General features: G+C 55.1%; 1 protein-coding gene across 3 annotated transcripts; it reads left to right on the top strand.

Moving 5' to 3' along the window:
- Window positions 1-5594: 5594 nt before the first annotated feature.
- Window positions 5595-12190, top strand: FOSB (FosB proto-oncogene, AP-1 transcription factor subunit). Of its 3 annotated transcripts, XM_081273478.1 has the most exons (5): window positions 5595-6273; window positions 8163-8483; window positions 8712-8819; window positions 9735-9890; window positions 10031-10169. In XM_081273478.1, exons 1-5 carry the CDS (start codon window positions 6148-6150, stop codon window positions 10031-10033), a joined length of 714 nt encoding a protein of 237 aa, XP_081129604.1. In that variant the 5' UTR covers window positions 5595-6147; the 3' UTR covers window positions 10034-10169. The 3 variants fall into 3 exon arrangements, with proteins under 3 accessions (XP_081129604.1, XP_081129603.1, XP_081129602.1); XM_081273477.1 differs by having other exon boundaries at window positions 8280-8483; window positions 9735-12190; XM_081273476.1 differs by having other exon boundaries at window positions 9735-12190.
- The last annotated feature ends 627 nt before the right edge of the window (window positions 12191-12817 follow it).

Genomic DNA, 12817 nt, shown 5'->3' with positions numbered 1-12817 from the left:
GGCACAGAGCAAGTCAGAGGGCGTTTAGGGGCTCTCAGTACTCCTGTGACTGGATCTCTGCACAAGCGTCTTGTGTGAAGCCTGCAGAAACTCTGTGTGTCTGCAGCTCTGAGGTGTCACTCGGTGTGTGTGGACAGGTAGAGGTATGTGGATTGGGGTTTGAACACCTCTGAGTGCATGCACAGTGTGGGTTTAATGTGTGTGTGTGATAGGTGTGTGCACAACCATTTAGGTGTCTACACTCTTCTTACATCTCAAAATGTCCTGTGCCTGGGCACAGTCCATATCTGTAAGTTGGTACCCGTGGGCCCCTTCCATTTCCATGGTTTGGACTCTGTAAACCAAACCCCCTTCCTCCCACTCAGCCAGGAAGACCCCGGACTCCAGCTCAGCTCCTTGTGGGCACAGCGGATGGTTCCACCTGGACTCAGCCCTCTGCTGGCACCTGCTCAGCGACATCTTCCCCTGTCAATCAGAGCAACTGCAAAGCAAGAGAGGCCGGGAGGTTCCATGGAGACGCCTGTCAGGGCGTATGAGTAGGTACATGAAAGGTCAGGGTTCACTGACTCCACAAATACTTCTTAAGCACCCATAGCATTCCCTGCACTGGGCTGGGAGCAGGCAGGGACCAGGTACGTGTCACTCCAGCCCGTACAGGGCTCGCGGTCCAGGTCTGTCTCCGGTTATGACCCTCAAGGAGCTGTGAGCGGGCATCTGGGAAGAGGGGTCCTGAGCCAGCAGGATCAGGAGGGCTTCCTGGAGGGTGGGCTGGAGGAGCAGAGAGCCAAAGGAGGCAGAGGACGGACGGGCGCCCTGGGAAGAGGCCAAAGACCAGGACGACTGGCAGACTGGCACGGGAAGTGGAGCAGGAGATGTGAAGCTGGGCGGCTCTCGCCAGGCTTCCTGGGCCGCCGTGAGGAGTCCAAATGCAGAATGATGGGCTACTGGAGGGTCCACCTAGGAGTCCCCAATCAGGGCCTGAAGCTCCACCAACACCCGCTCCGGGAGGCTTCCAGGCCCAGGGGAGCTGTCCAGCCAGCACCATCCACTATTGGACCCTGGGCCCTGAGGAGGCCGTAGGTAGGAAATCGGGCCCAGGGGCCCTCAGAGGGGGCAGGCAGGGCATAGAAGACAGGCCACACATGCATGCCTGGGCACATGGCTCTTCTCACGCCCCAGAAAGGTCCACAGTCTTGCTTCCCACAAGAGGGGCCCTGTCGCAAAGCTTGGGCACCGCAGGGGTTTGGGGAAGATGGCCGCTCCAGATCTCCAGGTGATTCATGATGGCATGAAGAGTCGTGAAGTGCTGTCCCCAGGCTTGATGTCCCTGTGCCTCTGTACAAAGGGGATGACAATAAGCGACTCATGGGGCCGGCGTGGGGTCAAGCCCCACAGGGATCCTGCCTCTCCGCTCACTCAAGTCTTCCTTCTCCTGGAAACTTCCTAGGACTGAGCCTGTGGAGTTGAACTTGACTTTTCTGCTTCTCACTCTGGAGGGCAGGTGTGTATGCTGTGGTGTGTGTACACACGTGCGCTTCTGCGTGATGCTGTGTGTTAAGTCTTCAGAGCCGCCTTTTCCCTTGGATATGGCACAGTGCCTAGGGCCCAGACCGACATAAGTGGCCCATAAAAATGGACAAAGGTCACGTGTGTAAAAATCAGACCGAGCAGGGTGCAGTGGCAACTTAGGAGGCTGAGACAGGAGGATTGCAAGTTCAAGGCCAACCTCAGCAACTTAGTGAGCCCCTAGGCAACTTAGTGAGATCCTGTCTCAGAATAAAAAATTAAAAGGGACGGGGATGTGGCTCAGTGGTAAAGCATTCCTGGTTAAATCCCCAGTATCTACCACCTCCCAATTTTTTAAAAGTCAGGATAACTTTTTTTTTTTTTTTTTTAAGCTCTGAACTAGTGTCTCACTAAATTGCTGAGGCTGGCCTCAAGCTTCTGATCCTCCTGCCTCAGCCTCCTGAGTCACTGGCCACTATGCTGGCCAGGATGACTTCATCTTAATAACAAAATAAGCACACGCACTATGCCAGAAACCTCACGGAATCCCCCACCAGCCCCATAAACTGGGGACTATTTCTGTCTTCCTTTCCCAGACAGGAAAACAGGCTCCAGATGTCACAAGCTCAAGTTCACCCAGCTGTGAAGTGGTAAAGCCAAAATGTGAGCTGAGGCCACCTGGCTTCCAGGTTTTTGAGGGGCAGAAGTAAATGCTCAGTGTCTGTGTGAGTGTGTGAGTGTGAGGCATGCAAACCCCTCTGTTTCCACATCTTAGTGTGAACAATAGTGCAAAGAACAGACTCTGGAGCCCCATACCCTGCATGCTTAGCCCAGCTCTGTCAGGCACTTGCTTTGTGACTGCAGGTCAGTGACCTCACCTCTCTGGGCTTCTGTTTCCTTGCTTCCCTCCCCTCCGATCAGTGTTATGAGAATTCAAGGGGTGAATAAAAGCACTTGGGAAGAATTGGCTCTTGTTATTGTTGAACCATATGTGTGGGTGCTTCTGTTGGATGTATATTTTTTTTTTGGAAGGGGGGACTGAGGATTGACCTGGGGCCATTTAACCACTGAGCCCCATCCCCAGCCCTTTTTATTTTTCATTTTGACCTTGAACTTGAGATCCTTCTGCCTCAGCCTCCCAAGTCTGGGATTACAGGTGTGGGCCATTGCACCCTGCTCAGGATGCATAGCACTTGGCCTGAATGTTTGTGTGTCGCCATGATCTCGGCTCTTGCAGGTGGTGCTTGTGGTGTGTGTGAACATATGAATCCCTGTGCATCTATAGTAAGGTTTAGCAGTCCCCGGGTGTTTTGGGGTCCATCCCTATCCCTGTCATCTGGACATCTGAATTTGTCTCCTGTGTGTTTGGACACATGTCATGTATTCATCACCACGTGACAGTGTGTTCTACATGCGGGTGTGCCTGTGAAGCAGTGTCTGTGATCATGTGTGTGGCTGCTTGTGGGCAGATGTCCGAGTGCCCTTGTGGCCCTGTGGACTGTGAGTATACACAGCAATGGCTTTGTGGAAGTTACACGCTGCCTGTGCCGAGTGTGAAGGTCTTGGGCAGCTATAGTAAGGATTTGCGTCTCCTTTATTCCATGGAAGAGAAGATGAGGGGCTTGGGACAGGAGCCTAAGGGGTCACTCCCTGTCTGATGCCAGTGCCGAGTCATTGCCTGTTGGTGGCTGCTGTGTCATCTCCTAATCCCAGTCTCCCCTTCCGGACTGGTAGCAGACAGAGGGGGCGTGGGGGAACCAGGTGAGACTAGGCTTTAGTCTGGAAATCCCAACCACCCTTATCACCACCCCATGTCCTTCTAGCCTTCTATAGTCCGGGTCTCCTCTCCCAGGAATTAAGACTCTCCAGGGAATTAGGAACCACTCCTTCCTCCTGTTTGGCATCAGAACTGTTGTGTGGCCAGGCACAGTGGTGCATGCCTGTAATCCTAGCAGCTGGGGAGGCTGAGGCAGGAGGATTGCATGTTCAAACCCCAGCCTCAGCAACAGCGAAGCGCTAAGCAATTCAGTGAGACCCTGTCTCTAAATAAAATATAAAATGGGGCTGGGGATGTGGCTTAGTGGTTGAGTGCCCCTGAGTTCAATCCCAGGTACAAAAAAAAAAAATGCTGTTGTGTGGCCTTGAGCCAGGCATTTCTCCTCTCTGAGACTTGAGAGTCAACATATTTAAGGTGCTTCTCCATCGGTGCCCAGGATCGGGCCAGGCAGTGCACTGGGAGTGCCAGGGTCTCTGGGGCAGCAGCTGGTGGTACCCTTCTTAATGGTGCCTCAGAGTTGGGGACTCTGGCATCGGAAATACTTTAGTTAGACTCTTGAACCCTATTTGTTAACCAAGTTGCCTCAGGTAAGTTGCCTCTGAGCCCAAGTTATGCACTGTGAGTGGTTCTGGCTGATTGCAAAGTTTATAAATGCCCCATAGATGGAAGCTACAATGACACTAGTATCATTTACACCACCCCAGAGAGAGGGTTTTCAGGGTATTTCACCCAGCCAGGCAGGTGACAAAAATCCTCTCAGGCAGGGAGGAAACAGAGTTGGAGCGCTCAGCCTGTCCTCTGAGCTAGGTTTACACATATAATCCCACTACTGAGGAGAGTATGGCAGGAAGATCTCTTGAGCACAGGAGTTCAAGGCCAGCCTGGGCAACAGAGCAGAGACCCTGTCTCAAAAACAAGAGTAGGTGGTTCAGAATTTAATAATTCTAGGGTTAAATTTCTTGTAATGGAGCCAGGTGTGGTGGCATAGGCCTGTAATCTTAGTGACTCAGTAGGCTATGGCAGGAAGATGGCAAGATCAAAGACAGCCTCAGCAACTTAACCAGGTCTTAAGCAATTTAGCCAGACCCCGTCTGGAAATAAAAAATAAAAAGGTAGGAGCTTGTGGCTCAGTGATTAAGCACCCCTGGGTTCAATCCCTGGTACCTAAATAAATAAATTTCTTGCAATGAGATCTTAATCTCTCTAAGTATCATTTTCCTGTCTTATAAAATGAAGATTTTTTTTTCTCCCTTAACTTCCAAAGTTGTTTTAAGGATTATACGTCTAGTATTGGAAGATTTAGTTCAGGATCTGGTTCTTGCTAAGCGCTAAATATATTATTATTGTTATTATTATCATCATTATTTTCACACCCACTCATTTTGGCTGTCTCCCGATAAGTCTATAAAGCAGGAGGGAGAAGCCACCAACACCATCGGCCAGAGGTCTCACCCGGTTTCGTCCTTATTTACTCCAAACCTGCATGCCTTCCAAAAGCGGGACCCCGAGGAGGCCAGCCAGGTCCCAAACACACACCCTTCGCTCAGCAGGGAAAAGCGCAGCTGAAGGTCAAGAGAGGGGAAACATTTCCCAAGCTCAGAGAGTCAGGGCAGAAGCTGAGACTAGCCCCGGGACTTGAACCCCACCTCCACTTTCACCTGGAGCATCACAGCGATTCCAATCCCGCTTGGGACTCAGTTTCCCCGCCTACGTGGCTACACCACACTAATTAGGGTCTCCTTTTGGAGATCGGCTCTTCCTATCGAGTGGGGGCGCTGCATCAGCTGCAGACGGGCGGGTGGGGGCGCCAGAAGTAAAGAAGACCCTTAAGTTGGGGGCCTCCCACACCAGGGTCAGCACCGGCCTTCCCGGGACAATTTAAGCGCCTATTAATACCAGCCCCCGGGGCGGCTTAGCACTGCGCAGGCGCGGGCGGGTTCCGCAGGCACACAGGGTGCTCACCGAGAACGAGCGAGGGATTCCCTCTGACGTCATTGCTAGGATACCAAACAAACACTCCGCCGCGCCGGCCGAGCTCCTTATATGGCTAATTGCGTCACAGGAACTCCGGGGAGGCGGGGCCGGGATCCCCTCCCGCCGAGGGGTCCGGAACGTAGCCCCCGAGACCCCAGAGGTTCCAAAGGTCATACAAGTGAGCAGGTCGAAGCTAAGAAAGACCCCTTGATGGTCAGCGCGAGGCTCTGTTTAACCCGGACTGAAATTTTGGGAAGTTTGCGAAGCGCGGAGCTAGTGACGTAAGCAAGGGGGCGGGTCTCGGGCATATAAATACAGGCTGGCGGCTCTGGGCTTCATTCATAAGACTGAGAGCTACCGCCACGGCAGAGACACGCCGAGCCTGGACTTGGGGAGTTGATTATTGTGGTTCTTCTTCTTGAGGATCGTGAAATTAATTTTTTTCCGGAAAGAAAGTTTTTGGAAGAATTCTTCTAGATATTTCTTCGTTTATTTTGGAGGAGCGACTTTTTTCGTCTTCTTTATTTCTCCCCTCCCCCGTGAGACTCTCCGGACGCGTGGAAGAGACCGCACCTGAAGCGAGTTCTGTACAGCGGGCAGCGCTTTCGGCCTCTGGGGGAGCGATCCCCGCTTGCTCCTGGGTCCTACGGAACCTGGACTTTCAGGAGGTGCAGCGGCATCCTGTAGGGGTCTGTACACTTAAGAAGGACTGCACAGAAACTTTGCCACTGTTGGAGCAGGACGAAGGCCCTTCCGAGCTTCACCGAACAGCATACTTTGGGGACGGCCTCGGCTCACCCCGGAATCGCACCTTACTTACCCACCCGGCCATAGCCTTGGCTTCCCGGCGACCTCAGCGTGGTCACAGGGCCCCCCCTGTGCCCAGGGAAATGTTTCAGGCTTTTCCCGGAGACTACGACTCCGGCTCCCGGTGCAGCTCTTCACCCTCCGCCGAATCTCAGTATCTGTCTTCAGTGGACTCCTTCGGCAGTCCACCCACCGCCGCCGCCTCCCAGGTAAGTCCTAGACGATAGAGGTACTGCTTTGTAGGTCTTATACTTTAAGTCTAGGGTGCCGCGAACACCCGCCACCCATCAAAGCCGCGCCAAAACCCAGGATCTGAATTGGCTTACGGTGCACTTTGCAAACTGCAAAGAATCGGGAGATGTTTGCAACTGGTCCTGTGCGCGAAGCGCGGGGAGGGAATGCAGCTGGGCAAGCTTTGAGGCGTGTGTTGGCGGGGGGGGAGGGTGTACTCCAGTCAGTGCAACGTGTATGCCGCAGCAGAGCTCAGAACTTTTAGCCGGCTCCGGACAGTCCCCGGCTTAGATTCCCAACCTGAAGCTAGCGTAGTTACGCTAGAGGAGAAAACCCGGGGAAGCTACCAGTAGCTTCCTCTTCTTTTCGCCTCCTTCGGAGCGCTGATTCTAACACCCGATCGCCCTCCATCTAGTCGGGAAAGCGGGTCTCGAACCCTCAGCTACGCTGCCTCCGCCTCCTGCGCGGATACGTAACGGGGGACCCGTGCGTAACGGCTGACGCGCTGGAATCCTCCGTCTGACGCGGGGCACGCACGGCGCGCAGCGCCCCCTTCGTCCGCCCCGCCCCTGACGTCCCGGGAGCGTTCTATTTTGGAACGCCGAGGCCACGTTGCTAAGGGAGGGGGCAGCCTGGCGTTCCGATTGGTCGCCGCAGCGCAAGCTTTGGCCAATCAACTTTCCCTTCCTATTTGTAGGGCTCAGTTCCCTTCCCCCTCTGTGTCCCCGGAACCCGTGGTTCCTCAGCGCTAGGGTCTCTTACAGAACTCTAGGGAGAGAGCGAGGGGACTCGTGTCGCGACTAGAGCGACTTCTCTGCGATCCAATGGGTCTGAGAGGACCTTGCGGGGATCTGGCCCCTCTGCTCTCAGAAGCAGGAGGTGTCTGTTTGTGTGCCGGCGTTTTTTCGGGAGATATGGTGCTTGTCACCTTCGTCTCCAGGCACACAGAGAAACTCTTTTATTCCTTCTGCTCTGGACACCCGGCTCATCTAGTGTGTCTGAAGACAAAACTAGAACCGCTAGCGGGAGGGGAACCAGGCAGGTGGTCTCCAGGAGCTCCGCCCCCCCTGAGTTCCCAGAGCGCTGATTGGCTGACGAGCCAGCCCGTCCCTCACCACGCCCCCCCGGGAGAGTAGTTCAGCCTAAAGAGCAATTCTAGGATTCCACTTGCGGGTGGGTGGGCGATGAGCGCTGCTAGGGCTTGGGGGCTCGGGTCATACACCCTTCCCTCTCCGCGAAAGTCTGAGGGAGCCCGATTGTCACTTTTCTGTACCTGTCCGTCTACCTTAACCTGTCTATCACGGTCTCACTAGGGAGAGGCAGTTACTTGCTCTCAACTCCTAGGCCTGTCCCCCACCACCGTTTTAACTGGGATCCCCGCCCCTGCCTGAGACCTCTCACAGAGGGGTGTGTGTATGTGTGTGTGTGTAGAGGAAGGCTTGGTCTAAGGCCTCTCCCTCTCCCTCCCCTTGCCTCTGGGGTGGGGGTGGGGTGTTGTGGCTGTGTGTGTGGCTGTGGCTCCGTCCCGGGGTTCTGTCACCCGGCTGTGTCCAGCCTCCTCCCCACCCCCCACACCTAAGAGTCACCAACCCGGGGTGTGATTCACCACCCGCTGGAACCGTGCAACCTTTCCCCGAGGAAGAAGGAGGAGGTAGAAGCCAGTTGAGCAGAAATCCTCTCATTAACCACTGCGTCACGGTGTAGTGGAAGGGTGGGTGTTGTGGCTTTTTGCCTGTGACACACACATCCACACCCGCTCACCCTGTGCTCACTCACGGGGTCGGTGTGTGTTATGTGTGTTGGGTGTGTGTGTGTCGGTGTCTTTGTTTGTGTGTCTACGCCTGTGTGTGTATGTGTCACCCCGTAGGAGTGCGCCGGTCTGGGGGAAATGCCCGGTTCCTTCGTGCCCACGGTCACCGCGATCACAACCAGCCAGGACCTCCAGTGGCTCGTGCAACCCACCCTCATCTCTTCCATGGCCCAGTCCCAGGGACAGCCACTGGCTTCCCAGCCCCCGGCAGTAGACCCCTACGACATGCCAGGAACCAGCTACTCCACACCAGGCATAAGTGGCTACAGCAGTGGCGGAGCTAGTGGCAGTGGCGGGCCTTCAACCAGCGGAACTACAAGCGGACCTGGGCCTGTCCGTCCAGCCCGAGCCCGGCCTAGGAGACCCCGAGAGGAAACGGTGAGCATGGGGCATCAGGAGTTGGCCTGATGGGGGAGAAAGCAAGAGATGCAGGAACTTTGTATGGTGGTCTGCTAAGGCCTCAAGGCTGCAGCAACCCTGTCATTCTTGCTTTAGTAGAGGGTCCTATTTGGGTTCTTGGGGGTTCTGGAAGAAGAGGAGGTTTGGCATGGATTTAGAACATGTGCTGGGTCCCCAAAACTCATGGCCTGTATTTCCCCTACTCAGCTTACCCCAGAGGAAGAGGAGAAGCGAAGGGTTCGCCGGGAACGGAACAAGTTGGCAGCAGCTAAATGTAGGAACCGGAGGAGGGAGCTGACTGACCGGCTGCAGGCGGTAAGGATGGTACCTGGGTGCAGTGAGGGTGTGCTGAGGGCTCTCTCCCCATTCTATGTCCCCTGCCTCCAGCTGTGTCTCATCCTGGCATGAAAACACATGGGTCTAGGGACAGTGAGGCCAGATGGGGTGGCCCTGGCCACAGAGTTTCCTACCTACTTGTGTCCACTCTTGGCCACTCCCTCGCTTCTCTGATTTATGACCCCATGCACCTCTCTCCTGGCCTTCTTCCCACCTGGAGGGGAGCTCCAGTCATTTCTGCATTTGGTCATGGGCATGCAAAACATTTTTGCCTCAGTTTCTCCCTTTCTTCAACCCCTCAACAAATGTTCCACGCCCCTTTTACTTTGAACATTATGGAGAATCTGTGAAATTAATTATTTTACTGAATGTCAAATGCCCATCTCTTGCTCCAGCTACCCACAGTTCTCCAGAACTTGGGCTGGTGGCATTCACCCAAACCCACTCCTTTCTATGCCCAATCTCAGCCTGAGAATTCCCTACTTTATGCTTACAGAGTGCTCTGCTACCCCTTGAGAAATCCAGGGAAATTCTCTACTTTCCTACTGGATCTCTTCCCTGGGAGTTGGGGAGGAAGGGGTAACAGCAGGGATGACATTAAAAACCCCATAACAATTGTTTATTCACTCAACAAACCTCTGAGTGCTTCCTGTGCACCTGGCCTCTTTCCCAGCCATCCATTGGGCACATGGGGAAACTGAGACTTGCAAGAGGAAACGGAGACTATACTGAAGGACACTAGGACTCCAGTCTCAGGGGGTTTCCTTTCTGTCGGGAGCTGCAGCTTCAGGCTCAGCAGCAAGTCCATGGGGAGCCTGGAGCCACCTTCTCTAGTCACTGACATACCTTTGCTCTTTCCTCCCTCTCTCCTCTGACCTGGCATCGGGGCCTCAGGAGACAGATCAGCTGGAGGAAGAAAAGGCAGAACTGGAGTCGGAGATCGCCGAGCTCCAAAAGGAGAAGGAACGTCTGGAGTTTGTGCTGGTGGCCCACAAACCGGGCTGCAAGATCCCCTACGAAGAGGGGCCCGGGCCCGGCCCGCTGGCGGAGGTGAGAGATTTGCCGGGGTCAGCATCCGCTAAGGAAGATGGTTACAGCTGGCTGCTGCCGCCCCCGCCACCACCGCCCCTGCCCTTCCAGACCAGCCAAGACGCACCCCCCAACCTGACGGCTTCTCTCTTTACACACAGTGAAGTTCAAGTCCTCGGCGACCCTTTCCCCGTTGTTAACCCTTCGTACACTTCCTCGTTTGTCCTCACCTGCCCGGAGGTCTCCGCGTTCGCCAGCGCCCAACGCACCAGCGGCAGTGACCAGCCTTCCGACCCCCTGAACTCGCCCTCCCTTCTTGCTCTGTGAACTCTTTAGACAAACCAAACAAACAGTCCCACAAGGGAGAGAGATTTGGACGAGGAGGAGAGAGGGGAAGAGACAAAGAGGGCGTGTGGCCTCCCTGACTCTTCTGTCTGACCCTCTGCCGCCACTGCCGTCGGACAGGAGGACCTCCTTGGGTTTTGTGCGGGCCTCTTGTTTCTGTGCCCCGGCGAGGCCGGCGGGAGAGCTGGTGACTTTGGGGACAGGGGATGGGGAGGGAATGGATACCCCCAGATACCTGTTGGTCCTGTCACTTCAATCCAACCTCTGGGGATGGGGGGGGACGCCCACTTCCGGCGTGGGACAAGAGAAGGGCGCTGCGGGAGGGCGGAGGGCTGCGGGGCGGGGCTGGAGCGCGCAGGGAGGCCCAACAAGGAATTGCCACACTCCCCCGGCCCTTCCACGCCCACCCTTGAGGGGGCTGGCCAGTCTGCTCCCCCAGCACCCCGGCCTTGGCTTAACCACCCCACGTTTCCACGAGGTTAGAGCCTCCTCTGGGCAGATTTGAGTCCCCCTAGGGGGAAGCCGATGGCCTCTCTGAAAACCTGCTTCCCCCCAGACCTAATCTGAAATGTGAACTTCTTCCTTGACCGTCCGGCCGCTCCCTCCCGGTAAAACTGGGCAGGATGGAACTTTCCGGCCTCCTGGGACCCAGCCCAGGCCCCGGCCCAGCCGGTGGCCAGCCCCCTTTGCATTGCAGTGTTGTGCCCAGCCCCTCCTCCAGCCGCCCGGCCGTCCTTGTTGGGCCTTTCTGGTTTCCGGCAGCAGGGGGCGCTGCGCCGCCGTCCTGCTGGACTGCTGTATACTGTGAATGAGCCGGCGATGGGGGGCAGGCCGGGCGGGCAGAAGCCCGGCCCCCCCAAAGCCTTCCGTGGGTCTCCCCTGCCCCACCGCCTCCTTCTCCCCGGGACAATGAGTTAGATCCAAAGGGGTGACAGATTCGAGGGGGGCTGACAGTGATCCGTGCCCTTGGCCTCTCTCCTCAGGACCCTGGGCAGAGCCCTGGCCTTCTTGAAGGCCCTGCCTCCTTCCCCAGCCTAGGACGCCAACTTCTCCCTGCCCTCGGCGCCCCACGTCCTCCCTCTCCAGAAGGGGAGCGAGGGGCTCGGCATTCTCGGGAGAAGTTTTAAGGGCTGAGGCTTTGGCCCCCGACCCCCAATGTTTTGGGACTGGCCAACTTGGAGGGGCCGGGCTGCCACCCTCCCTTCCCCCGGCCACTGCAGCCCATCTGGGTCCGGCTCTCCCTCCCGCCCGTCCTTGTGCTTCACCTCATGGGAATTTCATCGTGAGGCAAATTTCTATTTTTTAATATGGGGGGTGGCCCCGCCCCCTCCGTGCTGCATGGACCACACATTCCATGGCCGACCCGTGTCCGGCCCTGGCCCAGACCCTCCCGAGCTATTTATCCCTTTCCTGGTTTCCGAAAGGCACTTATATCTATTATGTATAAATAAATATATTATATATGGGTGTGTGTGTGTGCGCGCGTGCGAGTGTGTGAGCGCTTCTGCATTTACCAGCGTGCCGTGGAGTTGGACTGCTTCTGGAAACTTTGAACCCGTCTGTCTGGCTGTCTATCAGACGTCTCCCTTCTTGTCCAGGCCCCTCTGGCTGTGCTGACAGTCCCTGACGGCCTTCCACAGTGTCTTCTCTCTCTGGCCATGTCCACCTGTCTTCTTCCTGACTGTCCCTGATCCTCCAGCTGTCTGCTGACTCTGGGTTTGTTGGGGACATGAGATTTCATTTTTGTGAGTAAGCTGAGGGATGGTAGATTTGTACGATCTGTATCATTGAGAATTCTGGGTGCGAGTGTGAGACTTTGTGCGGGGCCTGCCCCTGCCAATCACAATTTATTGACTCCCCAACCCCTACTCCATGCTGTATTTGTGGATCTTTTGTATTTTGCACCTGACCCGGGGGGCTGGGGCAGGCTGCCACTGGACTGCTCCCCTCCCCCTTTGGTTCTGCACTGTCGCCAATAAAAAATATCTTAAAAATGCATGCACCAGGCTTCTGTGTCTATTTTCTCTTGGCATCCATTACCTGGCTTCCTTTCAGCAGGAGAAAGTAAGGTTAGATTGCTAGGAAGACCACACACACACACACACACACACACACAGGAGCTCCTACAGCAGGATGGAAGGAGGCTGGACAGTGAGGAAGACTTCCCATGCACACAGACTGTGCCTCCTATTAGGAAAAGTAAGGAGGCAGAATATTAGCTGTGAGGAACTGATGTGCTGATGGGTTTCAGAGGTGTCCTGGTGGGGGAGGAATTTCCAGGAAACTGTAAACTTGGATGCCTGATAGCTTAAGCAAAAGTTGAGCAGCTAAAACCTTCCATAGGAGAGGTTTTAGAAATCCCAACCTCCCACAAACGAAGACCATTCAGGCTGGGAACAGAGATCCCAGGATTATATGAACTACAAAATCTTGGATCTCTTGCATTCGAGATGAGTTTCCTTTGTTTCTGTGTGACCATTGCTTTTGGGTTAGAGCTGGATCCAGAGCTAAATATAAATAAATAAATAAATAATTGCCATTTTCTCTTTTCAAAGATACAGTGGAGATTCCCCACTGCAAAATCCTAGCCCTCTTTTACTGCA

The sequence above is a fragment of the Spermophilus citellus genome (genome assembly GCF_964194105.1).
Source record: "Spermophilus citellus genome assembly, chromosome: 18".
Taxonomy (NCBI): domain Eukaryota; kingdom Metazoa; phylum Chordata; class Mammalia; order Rodentia; family Sciuridae; genus Spermophilus; species Spermophilus citellus.
Note: the sequence above shows the minus strand (reverse complement) of the source record. Positions and strands in the feature narration are given on the sequence as shown.

What these genes read in the sequence shown, in the direction of transcription:
- FOSB (XM_081273476.1), top strand. Translation starts at nt 6,148, where the DNA reads ATGTTTCAGGCTTTTCCCGGAGACTACGACTCCGGCTCCCGGTGCAGC. An exon ending in GGAGACCCCGAGAGGAAACG is followed by an intron (nt 8,484 to 8,711) that starts GTGAGCATGGGG and finishes TCCCCTACTCAG; the next exon opens with CTTACCCCAGAGGAAGAGGA. An exon ending in TGACTGACCGGCTGCAGGCG is followed by an intron (nt 8,820 to 9,734) that starts GTAAGGATGGTA and finishes TCGGGGCCTCAG; the next exon opens with GAGACAGATCAGCTGGAGGA.